Source organism: Lepidochelys kempii, chromosome 2 (genome assembly GCF_965140265.1).
Source record: "Lepidochelys kempii isolate rLepKem1 chromosome 2, rLepKem1.hap2, whole genome shotgun sequence".
In the NCBI taxonomy this organism is placed as follows: Eukaryota; Metazoa; Chordata; order Testudines; family Cheloniidae; genus Lepidochelys; species Lepidochelys kempii.
In genome coordinates, this window is record NC_133257.1 from 98,748,063 (window position 1) to 98,759,124 (window position 11,062).

The following is an 11,062-nucleotide window of genomic DNA, read 5'->3' on the forward strand; positions in this document are numbered from 1 at the left end:
GTTGAAGGTTTTGTTTTACACAGTGTGAAATGAGTGCAGATCCAACAGCCAATTACCTACCCCTGTAGTGCCACATTTGTGGATAAGCTTGTATTTTGCTACCTGTCATGTAAATAAGACATGGACTGTGCTCATGTGTCTCCTAAATCATCCTGAATTCATTGGTTCTAAAGAAGAAATTATCAAATAATCAAAATGAACGCCAGATTCTGTGCACCAAGGTAATGTTCATCACTGAAAACTTGGAATCACTGTGTGAAACACAGAAAACATAGGAGTTCCTCCAACGACTGCCAACACATTTGCCAATACTGATGTTTACCTGATCCCAACCACCAAAATCTCAGCTGAATTGAGCACAAAAGCTGCAAGAGAATCTTATGGCAAGAAAACCCAGCTGTTTCTGGACATCCTTCCAACCCTGAACATGAGAAAACCAAAAAAGTATTCAAAACCTTCAACACAAAGCTCAGTGGGAAATGGGAAACTGTGGCCTGTAATCTAATCCCTGAAGTGTTTGGTTCCAAAAATTCTTTTTGGAATGTCATCTAGGTGTTGAACCCCATCCTCAAAATGAATTTTGCAGCAATATATGATTATACCAAAGTGTTTCAACCATTTGTCATGAACGATGAAATTTCAAACCTGAAAGGGAAATTTACTACTTATATGAACATGCCTAACCCCGGCAATGTGCAATTTGATGTGCAGGCTTTTTGGAACAGTCACCAAGATACTCTCCTGAACTTCAGCAAAGTGGCATTGCGAGCTTTGAGTCCCTGAATCTATTGATATACAGATATATATATTTTCAAAGTTGGACTACCTCTGAAAAAGCAAGAGGCTCAACATGAATCCTCAACCAGGATTTCTGAAGAAACTTCTAGCTCCGAGAGAGAAAAAAATACCTTTGTACACAAAAAGTTTCAATTATACTGTTGTAAAGTGTGCATATTTAAGGGTTTTTTCTTCTTTTTTCCTGATATGTCCTGATTTTTAAAATTATTTCTAACCCTATCTCACCCCAGTTTTAATGTTTGGAAAATAAACATTGAAAAATTCCCGTAGTTTTATTTTTCAAGAATAAAACTGAAAATGCAGAACATTATACTTAACATAGTGTTTTTGTAAAGCAAGAAAAGGGTTCATGTTTACTCATTCTAAAATGATGGGATTCACTGGAGGACTCTTCTTGGAAAAGGTCCACAAAATAGCCATCATGCCCCTCAGGATGTATTCTGGAACGATATGGATTTGTCAACACCAACAAGACCCAAATGATGCAACTGAGTCAATATTAATTTTCATAGTCATCAGTGAGAACCACCTCCAGAGAAGTTTTATTTCTATCAAAGAACAGAATTTAGAAGTTGGTGGCCATGAGATACAATGACACTTGTTCTCCAGCCACATCTATCAGGGCTCTGACTTTTTGGATCAGGACAAAGGTCTCTTAACTGGCATACTATTATGCACAGATGCCATGAGTTTTCTGCAGAAATTTCCTATTTTCTTGATTTCACAGGATACACCATCCCTGTCTTTCCATTTCCTGTTGCCAAGGCATACTCAGAATGCCACACTGTGTTGGAATCAGAGAGGGTAGGTGGAGAAAATCTATGCCAGATTCAAGAGCAGAGAACAATTTCATCCTAGGCTAATGGTGGGGGTGGGGGCAGACCTCCAACAGTCTCAGGTTCAGACCTCCATTGGCTCAGGTTCAGAGCAATTAGATCAGGGATCGGAATCCTTGGCACGCGGCCTGCCAGCACATCCCTTGGCCCGCACTGCTTCCCGCAGCCCCCATTGGCCTGGAGCGGCAAACCACGGCTAGTGGGAGCTGCGGTCAGCCAAACCTGCGGACATGTCAGGTAAACAAACCGGTCCAGCCCGCCAGGGGGCTTACCCTGGTGGGCCATGTGCCAAAGGTTGCCAATCTCTGAATTAGATAGTCCCTAAGAGCTGCAACTCTAACCCTAATCGATCAAGATGTATTGATGATGTCTTACAACACTTCAGAAGTGAATTATCAACAAGAAAGAAGGTACCAAATGTTGAAACTGGCTATGGATGTCTAATCTTTTCTTTTCCTGGGCAAAAGCGAGGAAAAAAACCCCTCAGTTTTACTTCAACCACTACAAAAATGGTAATAATCATCATAACGACTAGCTGAAAAAGCAAGGGATACATCTGGGAGATGAAGTCTACAACCTTAGGTCTTCAAGTAGAGAGATGAGCCCTGGGTCAAGCACCTATCAATGGATATACTTGCATCCACAACCCGGCAAAGAAACCAAAGTATTATTCCATATTAACAGATTAATTGGCTGTACCTACAAACTTGCACTTTCTTCCATGGCCACAAGCATAACTCTTCTTCTGTTCAGTGTTCTCAAGGAGATAACACACACATATGGGGAGGGAAAAAAAGCAGAAGTGAGCCAATTAGCCCTACAATGTCCGGGGGGTTCTGGTTCTCATATCCAAATCAGGTGGCAACCATTGCTCACTTATGCCTCGTTTACAAAAAGAATGCTCCCAAGGACAAAATTCTGCACCCAAGCTAGGAAAAATTAAACCAAGTTACATGATATGTGAGAGGTAGTAATTAAAATAAAAGATTCAGATATGTTCGTAACACATTTTTGTGTTGTTTTGAGAAAGTAATTTACGAACAGAGCATCTATAAAGAGCTTTTGTGAATGGCAGAGTGTTAAGTTATTTTTTCTGGTGTTCTTATAGTAAAATCTTAATCTGGGTCTAAAACCTCTAAAATCCAAGCGGTACCCATTTCCAACTCATAGAGACAGCAGGCAGGCATCCAGAAGCAAAAAAAAATTCATAGAGCTGCCATGTTTCTCAAATCTGCACCACTGAGGAGACCTTGCTTCTGGAACTAAATATTAAATATTAAATGCCCTGCCTATGCATCTTTTTGATCCCTTGTCAGAAGTGCCCATAGATTTTCTGTCTTTAGAGGTTGTCATCTGGTTGTCGCTTCAGCAAAGAGTATATCTGGAGGTTCTTAACAGGGAACAACAGTACTGCACCTCTCATGAGGGCAAAGTTGTGTTAAGCTATAACACAGCCTTTATTCCTAAAATAAAACCTGGTTACAAGAAATTGTTTTCTTTTCCACCTCTCCCTGTGCCCTGGTAAAATGCCTTTGGAAAAAAACAAGAAAAAGAAAAACAACTGCCAAACACAACTGTCGAAGTCTTGATCTCAATAGAGCTCTACAAATCAACATTGAGTGCTGTATCTAATTCAGAAAATCTCTAGCTGTGGCCTATATTGCCATCATAAGTTAAAAAACAAAAACAAAACCACACAACTCATCTTGCTGCTGAGACTTAATTTTTCATGTGGCTAACTTGGAACATTTAATAAGTTTTCAAAGGTGTCCTTTCTCCCCACAAACGTTTGCATGCTTTCATTCAGAGCCCTGGAAGCCTTCTGGCCTGAAGGATCATATCCAGCCTACAAAAAAAGAGATGTAGAGTGGCCAGGTTACCTGCTCATGTTTTCCACACTTTCATTATGTATAATTCAAATTCCACCATTGGTACGCAGAGGAGCACTCTCTCCCCTTCCCCCCACCTTGGTAGTTGTGGTGGAATCTGAAGTTGCTTACCTTAGGACGTGTTGATATGAATGGTTGTGCTATCTGATGACCTCTGAATAAAACTTTAGTGCCAAAGCTGCTGCATAGAGCCATCTTGAACTGGCTGGCGGGTTTTCAGGACTATACCATGATTGGTAGATCTGGTTTCTGCCACCAAGGAGCTGCAAGCAGGAGCTGCAGACCTTCCCCACTTGAAGAAAGAAAATTTTTAAGGCAAAGAGAATTTTTCCCCCTAGATTTATTTTCATGGGGTGCACAAGCAGGAAGGATAGAATATTGGGGACAGCAATAGTGTAGCATGCTAACTGAGGTACCTGGACCCTGCACAGATGGGGAATGGTTAAAAATAATCAATCTAATAAAAAAAGGAACTTGCTAGATGTGTATCTTTGACATCTAATTGCATGTCATTTGCTTATTTATTTTGTAAATTCTTTGGTGTGGAGATATTTCTGTGTTTGTACAGCACCTAGCACAAGAGGATCCTGATCCTACTGTGGCCTTTGGACACTACCATAATAGAAATAATAAAAACAAACAAAAGAATAAAATAAACAATATCAAATTGCAGACATGCATATTGCCAAATTCAACTGCTGACCGAGCTAAAGAAGCTATATAGTGAATTATTCTGAACCCTATCCTAGTCCTAAACTCTCTACTCCTAATTTTATTTTAAACACAGAGCCCTGATAACCACTGTTTTCATTTCAACATTAAATATGTTGCATAAATATTTTGGCAGTTATTCAGCTATACTGGTAGTTAAGATTATATTTTACCACAGTGATCACAGTTATTAATCGATCAATTATTTGGCTCTAAATATGAGTATGGTTCAGGATATTCTATGCCTCCAAGGATATTAAATGCAATTTTTTGACAATCATCTGTTAATAAAGACCTCTTTAAGTAATCTCTAGGAATAGAAAATGTAATGTCCAACAGCAGTTATGCAACTCTCCAGCTAAAGCAAAAAGGAAACATTAGTTGACCACATTTTATTTTAATCTGAACTTCTGGAGAACTTCAGTCTAGAAGAGAAGAAAACCCAAGCATTGCAGTGCCAATACAACAAACCAAGTGCATACTGTAGTAGGTAGATCTGACAGGCATCTGTCTTTTAAGGTTTACAGAGCTATACTGGAAGAAAGTCCAAGTTGATTTACTAATGCCACTGACTTTTCATTCACTCATAGATCCAAGGGTAGTCTGAGAGCATAATTTAAAAAAAAAATCTCATTCTCTGGGCAAATTAGTGATAGAAAAGTAAAGGATATATGTTATCTGATTCATAAAAATCTACAGAATCATAATTTCACCCCCTGTAACAAGGCAGGGGGGACTCACTACTATTCTCCCCCAGTCCAAAGCTGCAGGTCCTCTGCCTGTGGATGTTGTGATAATACAATGTCATAAGAAATGCATCGAGTTCGGTATCATTCTAGAGCCATTTCTCCCACCAACCCAATGGTTCCAAACATGACAAACCTAGAAAAATATGTAGATATATATTTGAGAAAATATTTAAAGACCAACTTTTTAAAATTATGCTTTAACACAGGGATGAATTGCTGACCTAAAAAAAAAGACATTGAACTTGGCAATCCTTGGAAGTTAGCCTTGACTTGTAGAACTGAAAACATTCATTCATTAAAGTCATCATCAGTGTCATCACTGTCTAAGACATCATGGCTAGACATGTCTTTCTGATCCTTGACCGCCAACCATGTTGGAGTATACCTTTCTCCTGAAATGGTGTGGTATGGTATGTCCTTGGGTGTTCAGATCATTTAAAGGATAAATCTATATCTTAAGTTGAAGCTGTACTCAACGATTTTTTTGCCTCTGCAGTGCAGCCTACTATTGTACAATAACCAAATGTGGGCAAGGTTAGTGAATGTAAAACTTTACTACAGTTGATATAACCACAGGTGCCAGCTTCCAACTTTCCCCAGGGATGTTCAGCCCAAGGCGCCACCCCCACTCCACACCTTCTTCCAAGCTCCCACCCCCACTTCTCCTCTTCCTGGCCCTGTCCCACTCCACCCCTTGCCCCAAAGCCCCACCCCTTCCCTGTCCCTGCTCCTCCCACTCCCTCACAGTGCCTCCTGCATGCCATGGAACAGCTGATCCGCAGTGGCTGGGAGGGAGGGGGGAGTTGATCGGCGGGACCGCCAGCAGGTGAGAGGTTCTGAAGTGGGAAGGGGAGCTTGGCTGCCGGTGGGTGCTAAGTACCTGCTAATTTTTTTCTGTGGGTGCTCCCACTCTTGAGCTGGATATGGTGAGATAGATTCAAGTACCCAAAGTGACTGTGACTCCATGCTTAGGCTGTTGTAATGCCTGAGAAGTTTACATGGATGGTTGGTTGGTGAAATCTAAGTATAGAACTCACAAACTATTTGGGGTTTGTGCCCTGGTTCTTAAATCTGCCCTGAGGTTGATGCTCTTGGGTCACTGCCGGCAACTTTACAGACTGGTCTCCATTAATATGCTCCTGATAGCAGACCAGAACAGCATCAATAGCAGATGGCAAATGTACCCTTCATTTCTTCAAGAAAGTTTAAGTTATTGTCAGGACAAAATATAAACCTACCTTTCACAAGGTCCTGGGGAATGTACAACCCTTCATTCAGTTCCATGTGGTGAAGAACCTCATTTGCAACTGCAGTCTCCAGGTGGACTATTTTGTTATAGTTCTTGGATGAATGCTGCATTGTTACTATACCAGAGGATTTCTGTATGATTTTTAATTTTATATAGTTTTAAGATCCCAAAGTAATGTTAATTAGAAGGCCTTTCTTTTTTCCTTTCTCTGTGAGCAGTTAGCAAGGCCAAACTGCTCAGCACATCCTGGGACAGAGAGTCTGTTCTCAGAAGAGATAAGATTTTGCAAAAACAACTGTTCCTCCCATCCTTCTCGCGTTCTTTATCTTGCTTATTATGTATGTTATATGGTAAGGGGATTAAGCAGTTTTGTTACACCCTAAAGTCAGAAGAGATATATGTTGAAATAAAGCTCGTGAATGCATGCGAATGGATATTGTGTGTAAATAGAAGATGAATGGTTAGGAGTGCCAGCCTAAGAGTTACCACTTCAGTATCGATTGGCTGAGGAATGTGCTAATAGTGGAGATAACCGGATGACCCCCGGAGGGCAGACTGGAATCCACCCAACAGCCTCAAGGATGGGAGAACCAAAGAACAAGATAACATCTGGCAGCACAGAGCCATCAGGGATGTGGCACCTGCTGGTTTATTCAGCAACAGCATGATAAAGCCACCTCCATAGACTGGCATAGGAATAAAACGCCTATAAAAACAGTCCCTAATAAATAAGGACTTTGAGTCTGGTTCTGCAACCACCCTCCAGGAGCATCAGATGTGCATCTGACAAAGATTCGGCTCCACCCTCATGCCCAGGTTACCTGGCCAGTAACTTGGCATGAGCAACCTCTAGGCCGGTAACTACAACAACTTTGCAGAACTTGTATGCGTATGTGTGTGGGAGTGAATGGGATGTAGTAAATATGACTGTTTACTTGCTTTGCCTCTTTTGGTATTTTGTGTGAGTGCATGGGATAGAATGTTTATGATTACTTGTTTGCTGTGCCTCTTTTTGTATTCACAATAAATGTGGCATTTTGTCTTATCTCCTTTTAAAAGATCCTGGCGGGTTTTATTTTATTGGTATAACAGCATGAAGAATTTGCTACGGGGTTTGGAACGAGTTGTTAAACCAACAGCTACTTGTGGTGGCAAATTACACATATGCCACACAGAGTTACATGTGTGTTGGAAACCCGCCTTTCTCTCAGGCACTTGCATGTGAGCTTTTGCAATACAGTGGCAGCTTTGCTCCTCTTGCTCTGTGCTATACTTGCTGATGCTGAAGTCACTGTGACCACTATTGCATCACTACCACAGTAGTAGTACAGGCCACGCTGGTTTATTTTTGGAATCCCTGAAACTCTCACGTACGCTTTCTTCCACTTTTGATAGCACCAGGCCTTGTACAGCTTTTTAGGGTATGTTCTGTGATTAATTTCTGCAGATAAGATGGATATGGACAGAGTTTTTAGCAAACAGTTCATCTTCAATACGTGCTTTAAGAGCCTTTCTGCTAAGCATTTTTCCTCTTCAATTCCACTCAAAGCACATATTTCTCTATACTTAGCCTCTGTATTGCCCATTGCTACCATTTTCCCATCCATTAGTATCTTTGAGAGGCAATTGATGAACTCCAGCTGAATTGCACAATTTGCAGTAGTAAAATCAGTATTTGTTTCTGTTGCTTTTACATTTTGTCGCAACATAGTACATACATTTTTTGTGTAGCACTCTACATGACACTCAATGTCAATATGCATGGACATCTTTTGAGTCAGTGCACCCACTTATCTTTACTTTCTGTGCAATGTTCTCGCTAAGAGTGACTGCTTCATACAGTGTCTTGTGTTGAAACTGTGTTTAGTGGATGCCTTCTGGCTTACCTCCGAAGAAGCATGTCTTCTTCTTGAAACACATGCCATGAGAACTAGCGTAAGGAGGAGTCTCACCCACAGCTGGCACTTGGCCCAATATCTTCAACTTTTTCATGATGAGTGATGTACTGCCTCCTTTCCAACCTTGCCAAATTCAGTTCATGGGTGCACTTAAACCATATAAGGTGCTACTGAGCATTGTGTTTAACTAGGTCCTCTAGGGTGGTATTCTCCAAAGATCCTTCTACTAGTTGGTACTCAGACTCTCCACTGATGCCTAAAACTGATCAAGACCAAAGTAAGAACAAGGATTTTGTAATACATTATATTATGTAATGCATGTTATATAAAAATGTGGGGAGTGAAATTTTATTGGTGATTTAAAACAAACAAAAAAAGGCTTTTCTACCAAAGTGAAAGTGTTCATTTGTCAACACATTCATTTTTTTGTTGGGGAAAAAATGTGAGTAAAAAATTAAGTTTAGTCCTGATCCTGTGGAAACATACACAATTTTTCTACTTCAGAGCTCCACTGAATGCAGGTCCCGGCTACCAGTGGATTCAACTTACTCCTGACGATGCCAGCATCCATGGTGAGATTCTGGGGTCTGCCTCTAAACAGTGCAGCACAAAACTCGTAAGTCGGAGGGAGAGGGGTCTAAGGTATCTGTAAATCACTCTTGCTCCCTTTTGTTCTGGACCTTTCCACATAATTTAAACAGCCCCAAGGCAGGGGTGAAAGTAACTTAAAGGACTTACTGGTATGCTGGAGTCCTGAGCAGGGGGCGTGGCCTCAACAGGAAGAGGCAGGGCCTTTAAATCAAGATTAATCAAGATTGAAAGGGCCCGGGGCTCCAGCAGTGGCAGCTGGGAGCCCCAGGCCCTTTAAATCACCCCCCAGAGCCACCAGCTGCAGAGATGGCTGGGAGCCCTGGGGCTTGGGGGCAATTTAAAGGGCCCAGGGCTCCAGTCACTGCTACCGCAGCAGAGCCCCGGGCCCTTTAAAGCGCCAACGGAGCCCCGGGGGCTCCCGGCTGTCGCCGCTACCTTGGGGCTCTGGCGGAGATTTAAAGGGCCTGGGGCTCCACTGCAGCAGCATCAGCCAGAGCCCCAGACCCTTTAAATCACTGCCAGAGCCCCGCTGCTGCTACTCCAGGGCTCCTGCAGTGGGGCTTGGGCAGCGACTTAAAAGGCCCGGGGCTCCAGCCTCTGCAGGAGGCTGCCACCGGAGCCCCTGGCTGCCGCCGCCACTAACCTGGGATCCAGCAGCGGGTCTCCAGTGGGGATTTAAAGGGCCTAGAATGCCTTGCAGCAGCTGGAACCCCACGCCCTTTAAATCGCCGTCTGAGCCACCTCCGCTACCCAGGGCTCTGGCAGCGGGGCTCTGGTGGCAATTTAAGGGGCCTGGGGCTCCAGCCGCTGCCGGGAGCCATAGGCCCTTTTAATCACTGGCCTGGGGAAGCCGGTCCGGTACAGCCTTCTGTACCATACCGGCTTACTTTCACCTCTGCCCTAAGGGCTCTGTCAGTTACAACAGCCACTCTCTGGCTGCCTAGGGGCAGAAATGCTGTCCAGAATCTCTGCCATCCTGTGTTCTGTGGACCTGCAATGCCTCTTCTGCTCCCAGCACACTGGCTACGCCAGGGCTTTCAAGGGAATCTTAAGACGACAGCCTGCAGCTCCTTTACTTAGTTCTTGCACCAGGATAATTCTCTGCCAAATGGATTCAGAGCTTTCCAGGGCCCCATTACTCTGCTCAGGCCCTTTTACCTCCTGCAAAGGGGCAGAAAGAGGAGTGAGAATCTCACTCATGGAGGGAGGCTGGCAGCAATCTCACCTAATAATCTTGCTTCAGCTTGGCCCAACATGTCACCTCCGCTTACTTGTCTGGTTTCTATCAGTTGAGAAGTATGGCTGGATGGTATTTATAACAAACTACAGTGTCTCCTGCAACATCAACAAAAGATTAAGCAGCCATCACTGGCAAAAACATTCATTTTGTTTTACTCTGCACCTTGTGTAGTCATTTACGCATAAAAACATAGTGCTAGATTCACAGAAAGAAGTAAGTGCCTAAATCCCAGGATCAGGCCCCACGGGGATTCACAAAGCCCCCATTCAGTTGCCACTGAACCCTGTAGATACCTAAACTCACTCAGTACCTTAACTTTTGCAAGAAAAGTTCCATAGGCACCTTTGTTTCTTCTTCTGTTCATGTGCTCTGGAGCCCCAGGTCACGATCTGGGGGAAGATAGGCATTCCGCCACCTAACTTGTGTGTGGGACCTAATCCTATAAGGATGTTCAGAGCTCACAAACTGCATGGACCCCCATAGGGATCTTAAACAAAATCGCTGGGGGGGGGGCAAGGGGGGTGGAATGTGGAAGCTTTGTCACTTTTAGCCCAGTGGTTAGGATACTCCTGTGGGACCTCCACATGAGGGGGAGAAGGGTTTTGAAGAGGGATCTGGTGCCTCTCAAGTGAGCATGCTAGCCCCTGGGCTGCAGGATATTGTGACATGAGGCTCCCTCAGTCTCTCCTGTTCAAGCTGTTCATCTGTGGATTTATAATTTCAGAATTCTTTGGCGCAGGAAGACTGGATCTTGGATCTTCTGCATGCATGCTATAACCACCAGGCTACAAAGTCATTCTCAGGCTTGCACAACTCTCTCTCTGGTCCAGTGTTGACGCTGTTTCACTTTGGATAAGTAATGAACGAATCTCTGGGGCAGAGAGAGAGCAAGCATGAGAATAACACTGTAGCCTGGAAGTTAGTGCGCTCTCCTGGGCAGTGAGCATTAGATATGGCAAACCCTGACTGTCACCACATCTAAGTTCCTTTGGGAATCTAGGGTTTTACACCTGCTGAGATCCTGGCTCTGGGTGCAGGGGTGGCATGGGCGATGTAACAGATAACCCCTGTTTTCATTTAAGCTCCCTTTATTCTGCCAGA

The 11,062-nt window shown here is 43.3% G+C and overlaps 1 protein-coding gene across 1 annotated transcript in view; it reads left to right on the plus strand.

The window, feature by feature from the left end:
- The window catches only part of LOC140906122 (uncharacterized), a 70,909-nt gene extending 70,126 nt beyond the window's left edge, over window positions 1-783 (plus strand). Inside the window, exon 4 of the mRNA XM_073329628.1 lies at window positions 553-783. Within this exon, the coding sequence (XP_073185729.1) occupies window positions 553-783 (231 nt within the window). The remainder of the gene's footprint in view (window positions 1-552) is intronic.
- The last annotated feature ends 10,279 nt before the right edge of the window (window positions 784-11,062 follow it).